Below are 19,027 nucleotides of genomic sequence, written 5' to 3'. Positions count from 1 at the left end.
ACATGAAACATTTTGTAAATGAGCAACTAGATCAATTGTAGATATCGCAGCTCCTCCAAAATTAAAAATTCAATCAAAATTTAAAACATTCAGAGTTCAGTTTTCCAATTCTTATATCACATGACGGAGTTATGGCAAAAATTATTAGTTATGTTTATTTATATATTTACTCATACCTTATTCCTTAAGCCTTAGGTTGTAACTTTCCATTGTGTGCTCTTCATGTCTTCAACTTCGCTTCTAGCTCTAGGTCAGGTCACCCTCCCAAAAACACATGAAATCTTCAAGGCTAGACATAGAGGCACCCTCAATCATTTTTAACCTGAAATTGTTGAAATAACTCTTAGATTTTCCAAAATCTGGCAAAATTTCCTCAAGATATTCCAAGAAAATTCCCGAAATAAGGGAAATCTAAGTGAAAACCCTGCAGGGACTGTCGATATACTTGCATATTTTATAGTTAATATATCATTTATATGTAGAAATGGCAACCAGGGCATATTAATGTTGATTTTTCTCTTTTTCCCCACAAAAATCTGAAGCCCACTAAAGGTCAAACTGGTCCATATTTGGCCCCTGAACTAAAACACACCTGATCTATGGGATTTTACTTAGTTTGTGATTTATTGGAACGTCATAGCTGATGTAGATGCTATTATGGGATAGCTGGCCAAAAGTTAAGGATCAGATTAACTACCAATAATGAAAGAAAAAAACTTGTAAAAACTGTGATTTTGTATGTTTTTGGTTAAAAACATTTTGAAAAATGGTTTGTTCTCCTCAAAAGTAATTTATAAAATCAATACAGACACAATAAGAGGCCATTGTTTTAATCTTATGTTTATTATTGTTTGCAGATGTAAAAAAAAAATACTTCTATGAAGTATATCTACACTACGGGGATTTAAGTCTCGATATAAGCACACAAACGTAAAGCAAAATTTGTGTGACAAAAGACGTAAAATAAGCAACGTAACGTAAAAAAAAAAAAAACATAATCATGTGAAAATGTGACTTCGTTTCAGTCATTGCATTCAGTAAATGACTCGTCCTCATACAAGTCTTCAAGCTCCCCATCTCTGCTCCCGTCTTTGCTGGTTTTCCTGCAGGGGACAAAAGCTCAATCATGTTCTGGGAGTGAAATTAAAGTTAAGGTTCGGGGACTGACACCACAGCACGACTCATTTTTTCTCATCCACATTAACCTGGAGAGGACAGAGGAGACGAGGAACACAAAGAGCTCATCCACGTGTTGTTCTTTTTTTATTCTTGGTACAAATACCTGCTGAGAGCTTTGTGTCGTCGCGTCCGTCCTAAATCCTCTTAAGGTTGAACAAACAACTAAAGAGCTGCTGCTAAGCCACAAACGTTAATGCTGTACACTTTCATGTAAAGCCATTACCTCAGGGATGGATGAAGCAGAGGTGAAGACTTCAACAAGCCCAAAGATTCACTGCAGGAAGGAGATATAGTAGAAGATGCTGGGATACTGGTATTGAAAGCAGCATTACTAACAGATTTTTATATAGCCTTAGAAATTCCCTTAGAAAGATAAAGGTCGAAGTTAAACGAGGGGGTAAGAGTATCTGCTTTTTAAGCTCTAAACACCGTCCGTGTTGTTTGATGAATGCATTTATCTATGATTTTAGTAAAATTCACTCCCTCACAGGCTTTAGATGTCATATATCCTTTATTTATCCTTACTCCACTGTTTGTCTCCTTATGCAAGACTCTTAACCCCAAAACGCCCTTAACCCTGGGCACCTGCAATGACGCAGCTTTTCAATTACAATTACGTCTTCAATTATCCATGTTCACTTATAACTCAATTACAATTGCAGTGACCAGATTTGTTTCCATCACGTCACTCATTTTATGACCCGTTTCTTCCTGTTTTCAGAGTTGCGGGGGCATATTTTCCAATTACACTTAAAATTGCATCTATTACTTTTTCCCTGAATGTCAATTACAATTATGTTTTCAATTATTGAAGTTCAAAATCAATTAATCACAAATACCAATTCTGAAACAAGCAGAGCTTTGTGGTCAAAATTAATTACAAAAAAATTCTTAATTCTTAATTTTATGTACATAATATCCAAATACTTTAAGTGCCATAAAATACAGTGACTGTACAAAACATATATTAATTAACATGTTGTTCTTTTAAAAAATACTCGTATAATTTTGCAGTCGTAAACTTTTGAGATTTTAGGTTGGTTCTTCTTCAGTTGCGCAATTCTTCTTCACAATGTAAATGGTGAAGCAACACTGCGCCTAGCAGTTCATGCATCATACTGCAGAAAGCTGACGCCGGCTTGATTCTATTATGAATTTACAATATTAAATTAAGCGTCGACGGAAATTTTTTTGTAGTCAAAGTTATCAATTATATTAGTAATTATTTTAGCACTATTGTATATGCTACACACATTGTGGTTGGTGTGAATCTCAAGACGGCCTATATATTTAATTTGTTCTTTTTGCCCCACCTGGCAAGAATCTCAAACTCTGCCTATGTTTAGTTGTACATATTGCAGTAAATTGTCTTTAATTGACGTGAGGGTTGTCCCCTATGGATCCAAAAAGTTTGAAAACCCCTGCTTTAGAAAGCAAAGGGCTCATATAACATGTTATACTGGATGCAAAAAGCACCATGTTAAGATGAAAGGCAGCACCCAAAGGACATCCTCATTTTTGTTTGAATGTGGAGCTAAAATGCTGACACAGGGTAAACCAGCTGCTTTATCGGGCAGGTGTAATTAGCTGTGCTCCTCCAAACCACCCACAAAGAAAAAAGCTCATTATTGGGGAAACAGCTTGGAAGTCAATGCTGCTGTCTGCATGGGGGGGGGGGGGGGGGGGGTGTAGTTTTAACTTATCAGCAGAACAAATGCTTTCATCTGACTGAGTCTAAACCCAAACACAGTGATAACAATCTAGTCAGTGCTCAAAGATCAGATGTTTAGTAGATGTTGGTTGTGCTATTTATATCCAAGCATCTGCTGGCTGCATGCTCTGTTCTGTCCTGTTGGAGCCTCTATAATCGCAGCAGCGGCGCTTTGCCAGAGAAATGCAGGATTTGCAGAGAAGGCTACTTACGTAAGAAGTCCTCCAGGAGCAGACATGGACCTCTTCGCCCGCCGGGCCTGACACTCAAAGGGATTACTGAAGGAGCGCTTCCTCAGCATGTACTTCACCAGGATCTGCAGTGGACAGTCAATACACACACAGGTTATATACAGAAAACACACTAATGGCTGAACAAGGAGATGAGATTAGACTCAGGCAATGATCTATGCCACATACACTACAGGTCAGAAGTTTTAGAACACCAGAATTTTTCCAGTTATTTATTTCAATTCAAGTCGTGCAAATCTAATGAACAGCTTGAAATGAATTATACAAATAGGCCTTTTTCAGGGAACATTAAGTGGGTCAACAATTTAAATCTGTTCTGTTGAATCAGCCTTGAAAGCTGGTGCCACTAATTACTACAGGTGTTCTAACTTTTCTTGGTTACTTCCGACCCCCTCTGTCTGCATAAAAGCAGTGTTGGAACACACTGTGGTACCAGACCTTGATGAGCATCAGGTGAACAGTATTGTTTGTGGACTCAAATTGCTTATTTGTTGTATGCTTTCATTTCAGAGTGCAATGACACAATGAACTGAATCATTTTCAGTAAAAAATAAATGGATAAAGTGTGGTGTTCTACAACTTTTGACCGGTAGTGTATGTCAAACTCATGGCCCACGGGCCACGTTTGGCCCGTCAGATGATCTAGTCCGAAGATTTTGTTCAAACTACAAATTACTGCAAAAAAAGGACTTTTTGTAATTTTCCATATATGTTTGTAGATAAAATACAATAGGGGTTGCAATACTACATTCTTTACAGTGAAAATTTATGCAATTATTTTTTTAAAAGCCGCAAAATTATCCCACAGAATTCCAGGAAAACTGCATTACAAATTTTGAGAAAATTTGTTGCAAAGTCAAGGAATTTTCACCAATTTTGGATTTTGCTTGAAATTGTGCTCTGGGTCAATTTGACACAATTTATTGGCTATTAATCAAAAAATGATAGTTGACTTTATTAGTTTTGCTTCATATTTCATGACTTTCCCTAATTTGATGGGTACAGTTTATTGAGCATAAAATTATCATGAAGATATTTTTCAATGTGCTGAACACATGGTGGTGGCGCTGCACAAAAGGGGTCATATTCATACTCTTGTGGTCATTTAATGTTGTCAGTAAATTTGAGAAGATTTGGATGAAAACCATTTTTAATTGCAAATTGTTGAAAAATGTATCTTTATCTTTTCTAAAATCCTGCAAATGTATTAAAATTATTCCACAAAGTTTGCCCAAATTGAATAAAAATACTCAAGGAAATGTAAAGACTGGATATTGTGTGTAACTTTTATTACTTTACATATATTTATTATAGGGCAGAATATTGTTGAAATTTTCCCGCCTAAAATTTGCAGCCCACTTGAGATCAAACTGGTCCGTATTTGGCCATGGAACTAAACTATGTTTGACTCCCCTGACTTATCCTAATCTTTAAGCCTAAAAGCAAAAACATAAGTTAAAGATAAATTATTATTTTAAAAGTTCGGCCCTGATGGTGGCACAAGAGAACAGGTCACGTTTCATTACCAAGGGGTTATTTATGTTTTCAACAAATAAACAAAGTGGCTGACAAAAAAAACTTGGTCAACAATTTTCTGGAGGCAAAGATCCCTGGGGTCGGATTGACCCCAAGAGTAAAATGTGTTGATAATATTTCAGGACATTAGGAGAGTTAAAGTGGATTCATTCACACAGCAGAGTGTCTTCTATTATATGACATCATACTTTTTTAATTTTTTTTTTAAAGACAAACCTTTTTCTTTAGAATATTCAGAGATTAATTTATGTATTCACTGATTACACTATACTGTGCAAACGTTAGAGGCAGGAGTGAAAGCTAATATACTGTTCATTTTTCTATAGACTGTGGCTGATCTTTAGTCTTTTAACGTAAACTCAGAAAGACTCAACCATGTTGAGGTTATGACTCCGTGGGGCCCATACCATCATTTCCAGGACTTCTCGACCTTCTTTATGCTGAAGATAGCTCCCAATGATATTGGCTGTATTTTTGGAGTTGTTGTCCTGCATTAGAATAGAAGTGAGGCCAATTAGAAGCATCTCTGACGTTACAGCATTGAGGACACAATCATTATCCTGATCAAATCTATACTTCAGCTGGAGATACAAAACATCTACATCATCAGGCCACCTCTGGCCTGACCTTGGGGATGCAGTAGAACTACCTCATGTTGTGCTAAATTAACTCAATTCCCACAATTTGCTGCTTTAAAAATCACACCTGCCTAAAACGTTTCCACAGTACAATTATTTTATTGCTAATTATTACAAGACCATTTCGTTTTAGATGGAGATCTAAAAAGGTATTTTGGTTCTTTATTGCATGAATCTGACCTCTAACCCCCTAAGACCCAGTATTGGGGGGGGACACATGATTGCCTTCAGCTGTGATTCAGAAGAGATTACTGGATAAGAGCCTAATCAGAAACCAACCCAGGACAATTGTTCTGATCTGTAAAAAGTGTAAATATCTGCCTTATTCTGTGTTTTTCAGATTTGTTCAAAATGAAAATCACCATTCAGAAAAATCTGACAGACGTTGATGATGAATATATGTATCATCAGTATCACCGTTTTATAGGGCCAAATAATAACTAGTCAACCATCCACATAAAACCTTCATTATTATTATTTTTTTTTTACTTAAGTGCTTACTTTTTATTCCATCTTATTCTGACAATGCGTATAAATGGTCTGTGGACATTTTGCTACTCTATTCATCCAAAATTGTAATATTACATCTCAAAAACTTTTTTCAGCCATCCCCAAATTTTCATCCCTAAAGTGCTCGTACAACAGTGTTTATAAATTTATATTCATAAATCACAAAAATGTAGTCATTTGAGTAAAATGTAACTTAGTTTTAATTCAAATTTGGTCATCAGGACTATTTCAGTTATTTTATTTTTAAATTAGAATCTAGTTTCAGTCAACAAAATGACATTAGGATTTTAGTTGACTAAAATATACAAGATGAGTTTATATTTTTTTTTTTAAAGATTCAATTACCATTGATCAACCTGATTTGGGATTGTATTCATGTTTGTAAATACAAACATGACTGCTTTGATGTGATCAATACATAAAACCACATGATCACATGAGTTTTGATATGATTTCATCTCATGAGATACAATTACAGTTTAGTTTTTATTAGTCCACAAATATATATACATTCATTTCAATAGGTTTAGTTTTTTAAATTAGTCATAGTCGACTTATTGGCACTTGAAAAAGTGTAGTTGACAAAAAACTATGTTGAAAATTTTTAGTCGATAAAACACTGATTTGAAAGGTGGAAAAATATGTGTCATACAGGGTTATGCAGATCATAAAGGCTATTAAAATCATTACAAAGAAGCACAACAATCATGCAAAAAGCAAAAAGGGGGGGTGTGTGTATCTCACCACAGCGGAGAGGCTGGGGATGAGTTTGACGCTGTTCTGCACCTCCTCATCAGTGACCTCCACTGCCGTGCAGTGCTCCTCTTCCAGAGGGAGAGGGTTGGAGCCGTTCTCCGTCACCCACGGGTGCAGCTGAAGGACAAAAACAATCAGTGGAAATGTAGCTCTCCCTTTACATGTCACCTGTCATTGCACAGCATCAAGTCTTACCTTCATTTCAGGGATGGTGATTCTTGTTTCTGGGTTTTTGTCCAGCATTCTTTCAATCAGCTCCTTCACGTCGTCACTTGTCCATGGCCTGGTAAAAAACACAGACATGATGCAATAATAGAGCTTAAGATCATCATACAAGTCATTCATATGCACTGAGGGAATAACACATATTTGAGAACTGGTTTGAATGCACATTACTACAACATTGCAATGGGAAAGTTGCTAATTTTTAGAACAGAGACAACATGACTTAACATGAGCAAGGACCAACTAACACAGGATCACACACTTTGTTTTGAGAGACCCTTTTTGTCTGCTACTGAAACTCTGCAAATTTCCCTTTTGTGGGACAAATAAAGGATATCTTAACTCACAAAATGTTGAGTGGGGCACAGCATGGCCTCGCCCTACATGTCTACTGCTGGTCTAATGACGTGTGTCACTTCTTCTGGTCCTTTCAGCCCTTTTATACAGCTCCTCCTCCCTCTCCACCTGATTACTGATGTGAATCAGGTGTGTTGGTTGAGCGGTGGAAAGGACAGGCTGAAAGGCCAGGAAGCACCAGCCCCTAACACTGCTTAGGTACATGGATTTCATATGTTCTCTGTTGAGAGTTTTCTTACATGTCTGGAAAATCCACAGGTTCGTTCTTGATCTTGTTGTGCAGTGACACAATGTATTCATCATAAAAAGGACACTGGAGCAAAAACAAATACCACGGTTAAACATTTCCCAGTAAACAACTTGTGGATACATGCAGCAATAAACCAGCTCACCGTCCCATAGAGGAAACAGTAGAGAGTAACTCCCATCGCCCACACGTCAATAGCCTGGAAAACAAACACAAATGATCAGAATCAATGCAAAGCTCTCAGTGTGATATTAGGACAGATACGCTACTGTTAATATTTTACAGCCTGATATGATGAGTCACCAGAAGGGAAAGTAATGGATTACAAGTACTCACATTACTGCAATTTAGTAGCTCTTATGGGTACTTGTACTTTTTTGAGTATATTTCTAAATCAGCAATTTTACTTGTACTTAAGTATGTTTTAAAAGTGGTAATTAGTAACATTTCTACACCCAGCCATTACTAAGTAAAGTTAAAGAAAGTGTTATTTTTTATTAGTTTCATGATCTACATTGATCATAAAAATAATAAATGTTCATTGTCGTGCCATTTCTGATCAATGCTCACGCTTACCGAGTAAATTATAATTTTTTTATTTTAATATGATCAACAAACATTGTGAAACTACAAAAAAATGAAATGACCAGACAACAATCAAATGTATCACATCATAGCTGACCAACCAGATTAAAGGGAAAGCACGGCACCAAAACAGCATTGAATGGAGGTTATTTTCTCAGTTTTAGAGTTCATAGATTTAGCTATACAGTACTTAAAGCCTGAGAATTCTTCTTCTTCTTCTTCTATTTATTTGATAATAATTCATTGGTGTTTTTCTAATATAAAAAAAAGACAAGAAGACATGTCATCAACATCCCTGCCAGATTGGTTGTCATTATAACTCACAACTTTTTCCTAAATGTCCTAAATCTAAGAAGTTAGATGTATACATAAGAAAATATTATCACATCAGAATATAAAATTACCATCTTAAATGGTTTCTAAGAAAAGCTGTCCCCTTTGAAGTTACTTTGAACAGAGTAAAAAAAAAAAACGGCACAAGGGCAATAACGCCAGAAAAAATATTTGAGCACTTCTCATTTTCGAACTCCATCAAGGTATTGATACCCTGAAGCCACACACCGAATTTGGTTATCCTATCTTAAATGGTTTCTGAGAAAAGCTGTCCCATTTCAAGATACCTCGAATAGAGTAAAAAAACAGAACAAGAGCAATAACTCTGGAAAAAAATCATTGTGCGCTTCTCATTTTCAAACTCCATCAAGGTATTGATACCCTGAAGCCCCACACCAAATATGGTTATCCTATCTTCAACGGTTTCTGAGAAAAGCTGTCCCTTTTGAAGACACCTCAAATAGAGTTAAGGAAAAAAAAAACGGAACAAGGGCAATAACTCCGGAAAAAATTATTGCGCACTTCTCATTTTCAAACTTTTAACTCGGACGGACAAACGGACAGAGCTCAAACCTATATCCCCCTTCCACACTTTGTGGCGGGAGATAATTATACATTTTGACAAACCTTTTATTTTTTACAGAATAAAAAAAATTAATTCCAATTGTGCAAGATTTTATCTCTTCCTTTTTAAGTTCATACATGATATATTTACTGTATGCAAGGGAATCATGGCAAAATTTATCACCAAAAAATTAACGTGGGGGTGAAAGTAACTAGTAACTTTTACTTTGAGTATTATTTAATTTTCATTTTTATGTATGACTTACTTTAACGTGTACTTGAGTACAATTCCAATCAAGTAACACAGTACTTCTACTTGAATAGGATACATCAGTACTCTTTACACCACTGTGAGTCACATATAAAACATTTGATGAAGTTTGGTCTCACTTTGCCACTGAAGCTCTGCTCATGTTCGCTCATGCTCTCTGGAGCCATGAAGGCTGGGGTCCCCACGGTGCCGGACAGCAGAGCATCAGCTCCCTCGAACTCTTTACTCACACCAAAATCTGCAATTTTCACGTGACCGTCGTCTCCTAGCAGGAGGTTGGGGGGTTTGATGTCCCTGTGGATGATCTTGTGGTAGTGCACTGGGGGGAGAAAAACACAGTTTTTACAATTTACTTTTTAAGATTTATTGTCATCTGGAAAAAACACATTTAATAATTGTCTTTTTGAAAATCTCCAAAATACAATTTTGACCATCAAAGACGGCAGGGTTGCAGAATGCAAGCATATGAAACAAGCATTGAGAATTATAAGTGGAAGTGGATACAGGGAACATACAAATCCAATATTTATACAGCAAAAAATGTTAAAATTTCATAATTTGGTAGAATATTTTAAGAACCATGTACAAAGCTCATTTACAAATCTTACCCACAAATCTGCAAAAATAATCATTAAGAGTGAAAGTAATTATAAATTGCGAGGTATAGAGATATTCGAAAAATCCAAATAGAGAACATTGGCAAAAGAAAGGTGCGTTTCAGCTCAGAGGGTCAGACTATGGAACAATCTGATGATGACATCAAATTATCAAGATAATTTAATATGTTCAAAAAGAATGTGAAATGTATTATGTTGAAGAAATACGAGAACTGTATAGTGGATTAAAACGAGATATGACAATGACTGCATTGCAGTTTGCCTTTGTGTAATGTAATAATTGTTTTATGGAGGGGACAGATGTTATAAGTTTTACTTCTTCCTGCTCCTTTCCATTCATCTTTTCTTCTCTTTTTAATATGGAGGAGAAATAAATGTGACGTCTTGAATGAAATAAATAAACAAAACAAACAAGCATGTTATTGTCTTTTTCCCTTAAATTAATATTTAGCTATTAAAAACAGTTATGTCAATCTTTTGATTGATTTTTGTAGCATTTATTGCAGATTTGTGGAAATGTTTCATGTACATTTTCAGAAAATGGAGCTAATGATGCTATATGTGAAATGCTTCAATTGCAGATTGTTTTTCTGCAGTTGTATCTAAGTTGGAAAGTAAAGGACTTTGAAGAACTTGATAACTCGGACTCCCCGAACCAGACTCATGCTCAGTGAGAGCAGACAAACCTCTACCGCAAGGCCTCAATCTAAAGGAAATGTGCCTTAAAATCAAAAAGTTGTACCTAGCTGGAGACATACAGTGAAGGAAATCTACAGATAGATTGATACAAAACTTGTATTTTGAAGTAAAGCAATAAATTCAAAGTCAGGGTTCCAGTTTTGTAAACTCACAGTATTCGATTCCAAGAACTACATCCCTGAAGTAGAAGCGTGCGAGCTCCTCATTTAAAGGATCGTCTGTTGGCACCTCCATCACCGGCCTTTGCAAAGAGAGAAAAAGTTAAAGGAAAAATAACTTTAAAAAAAGCCTCCAATGTGATATGACTCTTCACACTATGTCTGAGTCAGAACACATGATGGCTCAAACTTACCCTTTGGTAACCAATTCGAAAGCTTCATGAAACAAATATTCAGAATTTAATGATGTTTAATATTTAAAGTGGATAAATTCATACGACATGTGTGATCCCATACCCATGTGGAGTCCATCTTCATCCGGGTCATCAAGTACCTACAAGACAAGTTTGAGCTTGTTTTTGCATTAAAATTAAGAAAAAGGGTTTAACTTTAAGTATTTTATGTTTTGTTGTTGTAAAAATTACTGCATGGACAAATTGGCTGATGATAGCTAGCAAAAAATTAAATATCCCAATATCCTCAATTTTATATTTTTAAGCTCTTTCCTAACTAAACCAAAGTCTCAGACTCTTATTGGTCAGTTTCACCATCCTCATGTTGCTTCTCTATTACCTTCTAAGTGTTAAATGAAGTCATTTCACTGACCTCCACCAGCTTCACAACATTGGGATGGTCCAGTTTCTTTAGGATGGCAATCTCCCTGTAAACTCTGTCCAAAGGTAACACGGCTTTTGGGAACGGGTCCAGCTGCTGCTGCGTGATTGGTATAGGTGATGATTTTCGACCTTTAAAGCGCACAGCCACAAACACAAACACTTCTCATCACGATGTCGGCAGGCAGGTGAATCCTCAAAAGTCCTGACGTGTGTTTGACTTACGGAGAAATCCACACTGCCTCATCAGCTTCTTCTTTGAAACTACTTTCATAGCCTGGGAAATCAGGACAACGTCAATAATAGTTATAGTAGGTAAACAGACGGATGGTGTAAAAGTTGCGCCTTTAAACGTACATAATACTCCTCAGAATCTTCGTTATAGGCTAATTTCACCACTCCATAAGACCCCTGTGATGGAGAAATAAAAGTTTTGCGTTACACTGGTTTTAATAAACACTGCAGGAGGAGTTATTCGTGTTTTATCACCTTTCCAATCTCATTCTTCAGTTTGTATTGGTTGAGCTGGAGACAATCCTGAAGATTAGAGAATTCATGGTCAATACAATTTGTTACTTTGTAAAACAAACAAAAAAAAACTCTCCACACTGATGAGGTTTCTCACATCTGCTCCTGTGATGGACACTCGTTTGGTCTCGATGGTCCGCTGTCGAGGAATTCGGTTTCCTCTCTCTTGCAGAGACATTTTACGATCTGAGAGTCGGCTCTTGTGGACGCCTGCGGTCCTCGGGGTGCCTGACCTATAGCCGTTGGTCGGGCTAACGTGGCTGGCCGCCATGTTAATGGCCGCCATCATTTCAGCCAGCTCACAATGATCGGAGTCCAGCTCGGACCTGCAATCAGCGTCTGTGGTCATTGTGTTTGGTGTATCAGCTCAATCACAGGTCAACGTTGATGGATCTGGAGAAGCTTCATCTCAGTGCTGAAAAGGAAGAAAACTGTCTCATGACTAAATTCATTCATTCCCAGGTATAATATGTATGGTACTTAAAGTCTGAGTCATGATCCTTAGCCAAGAGGTGTTTCTCAGAACTCTGTGTTCATCAATGACGTGCCATGAGCACTAGGGTTGGGTAGGCAGGGCGTTGCAAATCGAGACCACCAATGTCAACAACAATGACAATTTCATATGTTTCTGCTGGCAAGTGTTCATTCAATTCAACTTTATTTATATAGCACAATTTACAACAAAGTCATCTCAATGCACTTTTCAAAATATAAAATTCATAATGAGAAAGAAAAAACCCAACAAGATCCACATGAACAAGTATTTAGCCATCTAACTAAAAAAACATCGTAAAACACCATTAAAGAAACATAAACAATTATTCAAAAGCAGCCTCCATACTCTCCCAACAAAATTAATCTCATGACACGGCAGCACATCCGTTGTTTGTGTTGGAAACACAAAAACACAGAGAAAATGACAACAACAACAACTCAGAACAACCTCACTGAGGTGGATCCACAAAGCCGATCCTACCAATCACTGTAGAAAATGCGAACAATTTTCTGACCTTTGCTGAAGGTCTGGTAGCTCAAGTGTTGGTCTCCCATCTTTTAAAAGCTGTCGTTTTTCCTCAAAAGAAAGTTTGTTTATCGTCTCTGGCGCTGTTGTCATCCTGCCTGTAGTGTTATCCCGCTTCAAGCTAGAGAACGTAGCAGCGGCGGCCACGTGATATCAATTCACTAATGCACTGTGGACTTACATATAGCATTTAGCATAGCGCGGTTACGTCCAAAGGCAGCGTGGAGAGCTGCCTTTTTATGTAAATGGTTGTCATCTTGGGGAACTGACTGCGCATGCGCAAACACATAAAAACACGCTATGGGAACAGAGGCAGAGCAGCACTGTGCTTTTGGGAGGGGGCGTGGCCTCCTCCTGCCTTACAGCAGAGTGAGACTGTGCAGCATCTCTGCCGTACCAGGAAATAGCGATGTTTAGTCATTTAGGCTATGACAAGCACAAAATGCTGACACTTGCAAACTTATAGGTACTGTAGGTTATTGGAAATTGAAAAATAAATAATTTATAATTATATTATAATCAAAACAAAAAATCTAAATATCAGTTCACCCTTGGATAGGCACTGCCTATCTTGCCTACCCTGACTGCACATCACTGGTGTTCATTAATCCTCAACAATAATAAATGTGGTTTAGATGGAGAAGAACAAGATACAGTAACTTGTCTATCCAGAGCAACTTTTGCAATGTTTCTGCAACACAGTTATTCAATTTATCTGTTTTAACTTATATTTGAGGCTTAAAATCCATTTATAAAACCCTTTTCTCTTGAAGGCTTTGCTGGTGCTTTGTAACCACCTTGTGTCTCGTGCTGCTTAGTCCTGTTGTGGTGCATCAGCTGATTGTACAACTATGATACAAACTTTACATGATTCAACAACGTCTCTGAGTTTGTAAGCCAAAATAAATTAATGCTGTAGTTTAAAAGTAGAGGGCAGTAATACCAACATACTTGGATTTAGATAATGTAAAAATCTACTGATATTAGCAATAACGTATCTTCAAAAACAAAGAGTTACAGCATTATTACACATCTGTCAAAAGCATTTGCGCTGACAAATAAATTAAATTACCAACAGGGGAGTTGTTGAAGCAAATCTTGAAGAGGTGAATCTTTGTTACACGACACCTTTTAAAAGATTATGTTGTACCTAAGTTATTAAAATATGTTTGAATGTGTTATTGTCAAGCAGATGTTTGAACTATTTGCATGTAGCATAAAAACAATATGATACAAAGATAAATAAAGATCCCAAAAGTCATGAAAACTGAATAAAATACCATCTTGAGATCAATGGCAGGTGTACATAGGTGTACATAGCAATATATTTTCCATCAGAGAAATGCATCTTTCAAATCTTGCTGAAACTTTAGTAGCAATAAGTAATAAAAATTAAGGAAAAAAAAACAAAAAACACTGTTAATGTCAACAAAAAAATGCATTGTTGGCATTTTAAACATTTGCTATTTTATTAAATGCTTTCTAGTGCAGAGGGTTGATCTGGAGCCGACACAACTATGAAAGCTATTAGAAACCAATGACTTTTTTTTTTTTTTTGGTCGATATTTATCACGTGCTGTTCACAGTTTGAGATATAAAATGGACACAAAAAATAAAAACAACTTAAAAAAATGAATTAATGAATTAAAACACATTATAAGCCGGACTCACGGTTTCCTAGAATACAGCAGGGTGAACCTCTTATGCAACATACTGGGTAAGCTTTAACAGGCTTTAAGTAATACCTCATCCACAAAGAGCAGAGTGACACAAAAAGACAAGTTGTATTTAGAAATTCAGACTAACAGTTCCATAGTTTGATAGCTTGCAAACCTTTTTAATGTGCGTTTAGCTTTGAATTTAATCGGTGTTTGAATTATTGAAATAAAGTGATAAATAAGTAAAAATTTCACACATGTATAAAACAAAGGACTGATCCTGATGTACACCTCACAGCGTTAATGCAAATTTCAATAAAGAATAAGAGGAATGATGCACTCACACAGTGGAAGCGTCCTGGAGGTAGATCTGCATGCTGTCAGGAGTCCCAGTGAGTGTCAGAGCACCAGCAGCAGCAGCAGCAGCAACAGAACTGCTGCCCTTAAGGATTATCTGAGGCCACATTAGGCTGAGGCTGAGTTATTCTGAGAGTGAACACTAGAGATGAACATCAGGACGAGTCAACAACACATGACAGAGAAACACCACACACAGTCACACACCGTGCATGGAAACACGACAGGTAATCACATTTCCACATGTTAGATAGCTAATAAATATACAGTGATTAATTAGTGACTAATTACAGTAGGTTTCATATGTGCACAATTTGTCTTTCTGCATATATTGATTTAAAAGGTATTTTCAGGGGCTTTCAAAACTAATTCTATAATTTAAAAAAAAAATGGTTTATTAAAAATACTATTTTAATGTGGAAGCCCATTTCTGTCATTCAGAATTATGAGATACTAAGTCATAATTATGATCTTGCATCTCATAAACATGAAATGGTATCTTATAACTTAGTATCTAAATTTGTTTACCTTTCCTAGTTTTCTTTTTGCTGGCGGGAATGGGCGTATAGCCTCTATTCATAATTTGTTGCAGCTTTACACTACCGTACAACATCGATTATAACTAATAATTTACTTGTTTACTTAAAAAGTACTCGTTGAAATTATTTTTTTGTAGTTTTTTAGATTATTATTCTATTTCAAATTAAAACACCATCACATATTATCAAACAACTGTATTCTATAAGTACTTCCTCAAAAACATGAGTCTAGTTTCAAAAATACAGTACAAAAATGTAATTATTAAATAATTTTTTAATGAAATGAAAATGAAAATAAAATAATATTTTTGCAAGTTTTTAGATTAATATAATTTTTCAAATTAAAACACTGTCACACAAACTCAACTTTATTTTATACGTTCAATTCCTCAAATATAAATCTAGTTTAAAAGAAAATACAGTGTCAAATTCTTAAATGGTTAATTACCTAAATAAAAATAAATATACCATATTTGTAATTTTTTAGATTTTCATTCTATCTCAAATTAAAACACAATCACACATTCTCAATGTTCCATTCCTCAAACATAAATATAGTTTAAAAATACAGTTAAACTTTTTTCTTACAGTTTATTAAAAAATTAAATAAAAAAAAATGTAATTCTATAGATTATTATTTTTCAAAAGGTCTTTTTTATTCATTTCTTGTTATTCATATGTTTACTTTTGTAGTTATGATGTATATTTTCGTGTATCTTTTCTGTCATTTTGTGTATGTTATAGTAATTTTGTATTCAGATTCAGATAACTTTATTTGTCTCTGAGGGGCAATTCATTTTCAGTTTCTGTACATCCCGACCAAGAAACATGAAAGTCAATAACATATCACATGGGGGACAGGTACAGGGGTACTGGGGAGCAGCCACAAGAGCAGCACCTTGTTTCATAGATGAGAAATATGAAACAAGGGGTAAGAAGAAGAGAAATATTAAAAAAAGCAAAAACCAAACTGGGCCCTTGTAGAGAGGGCGGAGTTTGGAATCATGAAAAAAAATATTCAGCAAACATTGCACCAAAAACCAACAAACACAACGTTCAATATTCAATACAACAGCACGTTAGCAAAGGGAATGGGTCAAAGGATGGGTAGTTTGCAGGTCGGCCACAGGATGGCGCTGCCCTTACGGCTCGTCTCCTGCTGCCTCTGCAGGGAGGGAGGAGGGATGGGGGCCAGAGGAGTCGGTGAAATTGTGTGTGATATAGGAGTGAAAGTGTTCGTTTGAGAGATAAGCCTGTTTGCTGAGACTCACCTACTCTAGTTCATCGCCAATGACGTGGGACGGCGTTGCCGTAGAGATGACCTTGAGAGTTTGTTAGCCGATGCAGATCCAGGTGTTCATGTAAAGTGGGAGGGAAAGGTCAGAGCATGGAATCAACATCCATCTATGGAGATTGTAGAGAAAAACAGACCTTGGCAGGCTGTTCATCGTGGAGCCAAATGAAGATAAAATATGTAGTTGTCAGACGGGCTAGCCATTACATTAAGTTCCTGGTTCCTTCGTGTCAATAATCCAATGATGTGGCCATTTCACTTGAGACAAACTCTCCACTCCTCTTAAAGTTCACATGGGGGAATCCATCTTAGAGTTCTGAGAGTTCGGTCCCTTCTGTCAATGACTAGTGGCTTCCAATAATGCTGCCAACGTACTCCAAATTTGTGATGAATCAGGAAAATGCCAGATCCAATCAGCACAAGACCTGCTATCATATCCAGTCTGGTGGACGTCTTCCACGTCCTCAGAATATACGGACTCCCTATTACGCAGAATCCTTGTTGAAAATTTTGGCCAAAGGCGAAGAAAGACAAGCTGATCAATTCCATGATTTCGATTCAGGATCGGGATGTAGATAGAGAGACTTGTTAGATTAGAACAAGACAAAGAGCAGCAAGCGAGGAAAAGTGGGAGTGAGGGAGAACGTGTCCTTCTTCTCTGAGAGCAAGCAGGAAAGCAGTTTTGGCATTTTTGTGCGTATATTTTCTGGATCCATTTGTGCGTTTACTGTTGGGGGGGAAGAGGCGCACACACTTAGTCCGTGGGCCACCAGTTGCCCATGTCTGTTATAGTGGGTGACGTGTAAGTATATTTTGTGCGTGTGCACGTGTTGCAAATAACGCTAATAAAAATATTTTGTAGAGAAATGTGGTGATGGCGCCCCCCTGTGGAGGCTGGAATTTGAAGCGAGCAAAACTTAGAGCGCCTGGTGTTTCTGCTTCCTCCACCTTCTCTCTGCACTGATCAAACTATACGCTTGGTTTTTCAACCTTGGTGTTGTGACCCAACGTGGGGTCGCCCGGAATTCAAATGGGCTTGCCTGAAATGTCTAGTAATTGATTAAAAAATTACTGGTTAAAATTAAATTTTTTAGAATATTATTCTTTCTCAAGTTTAATCACCATCACACAATCTCAAACAATCTGTATTCTATACGTTCACTGCCTCAAATATAAATCTAGTTAAAAATAATTAAATAAAGTTGAAAAATTTGACGAATGAAGTATTGCAAAATATGGATGAAACAGAAAAACTTGTGCTGGCTGCCTTCATGCCCAAAGTTCATCTGCACAGATTAAAACTCCAGCAGTCGTCAGTCACTGATAGTGTTTTCAGTGACAGGAAGAATATGGAGCAGCTGCTCACAGAGTGTCTCCACATAAAGCAGGAACCAGAGACGCTCAGTGAAGGTCAGGAGGGAAACCAGCTTTGTGTGGAGCAGGAGACAAACACTGCTGCTTCTCCTGTTAAATGTGAAGATGAAGAGGAGAATCCTCAGGCCTCCCAGCTACACTGGAGACAACTAACAGAAGTCAACATAAAGGAGAAACCTTCAACCTGCAGTTTAAATAGAATAGAATCAAGTTTATTGGCCAAGTTATGTAAGTTATACACACGAGGAATTTGACTTGGTGAACTGTGCTCTCTCCAATAGTGTAAACATTAAATAATAACAATTAACTAGAAAAAATATATAACCATAAATATAAACAGTAGTTAGACTAATATGTGCAAAACTAAATAAAATAATATAACAAGATAATAATAATAATAATAATAATAATAATAATAATAAGATAATAGTGCAGTAGTGCAGATTAATTCATAAAAAGACAAACTGTGGAAATTAACAGCAAAGGACCAGAAGCAGCCCAGAACCCAGATCTAAGCAGTTTAGTAGACTGAAGTGATGATGATGATGATGATGATGATGATGATGATGATGATGAAGACTCTGATCAATGGCAGAAACCTCTGTCACAGTCTGATACTGAAGCTTCCAATGAATGTGTGGCTTGTAAAATAAATCATCACCCAGTGCTGATTAAAAAAATGAGAATCCACAAAGGAGAAAGACCATTTAAACGTGATGTTTGTAGTAAATGTTTTAAACGAAAGGATCACCTGCAGTTACACTTGACACAATCCACACAGGAGAGAAACCATTTAAATATCATGTTTGTAGTGAATGTTTTACCTGTAAGGCTAACCTGCAGTTACAATGCACAAAGAAAAGGAACCGTTCGGGCTCGGCTTGCTTTAATAGTTTATAAAAACTTAGATTCCAATACACTATTTATTTACTACTATATTATTTTTTATTCTTCAGAAAAGGTTATGTGTCAAATTAAAGTTTACACCAGTTACTTTCCACAGAC

General features: G+C 36.5%; 1 protein-coding gene across 4 annotated transcripts; it reads right to left on the bottom strand.

Annotated features, from left to right (window-relative positions):
* Positions 1-824: 824 nt before the first annotated feature.
* Positions 825-14,939, bottom strand: camkk1b (calcium/calmodulin-dependent protein kinase kinase 1, alpha b). Of its 4 annotated transcripts, XM_028465367.1 has the most exons (18): positions 14,803-14,939; positions 11,877-12,194; positions 11,741-11,788; positions 11,609-11,662; positions 11,477-11,528; positions 11,244-11,383; positions 10,935-10,971; positions 10,832-10,853; positions 10,632-10,720; positions 9,283-9,482; positions 7,556-7,609; positions 7,403-7,476; positions 6,777-6,864; positions 6,570-6,698; positions 5,085-5,165; positions 3,103-3,206; positions 1,403-1,453; positions 825-1,103 (listed from the first exon to the last, which is right to left on the bottom strand). In XM_028465367.1, the coding sequence occupies exons 2-18, from the start codon at positions 12,126-12,128 to the stop codon at positions 1,022-1,024; spliced, it is 1,557 nt and encodes a 518-aa protein (XP_028321168.1). In that variant the 5' UTR covers positions 12,129-12,194; positions 14,803-14,939; the 3' UTR covers positions 825-1,021. The 4 variants fall into 4 exon arrangements, with proteins under 4 accessions (XP_028321168.1, XP_028321169.1, XP_028321170.1 ...); XM_028465368.1 differs by lacking the exon at positions 1,403-1,453; XM_028465369.1 differs by lacking the exon at positions 5,085-5,165.
* Between the last annotated feature and the right edge of the window lie 4,088 nt (positions 14,940-19,027).

Source organism: Gouania willdenowi, chromosome 13, assembly GCF_900634775.1.
Source record: "Gouania willdenowi chromosome 13, fGouWil2.1, whole genome shotgun sequence".
NCBI classification, from domain to species: Eukaryota; Metazoa; Chordata; class Actinopteri; order Blenniiformes; family Gobiesocidae; genus Gouania; species Gouania willdenowi.
The sequence above is the reverse complement of the archived record's forward strand: the minus strand, read 5'-3'. Positions and strand labels throughout refer to the sequence as shown.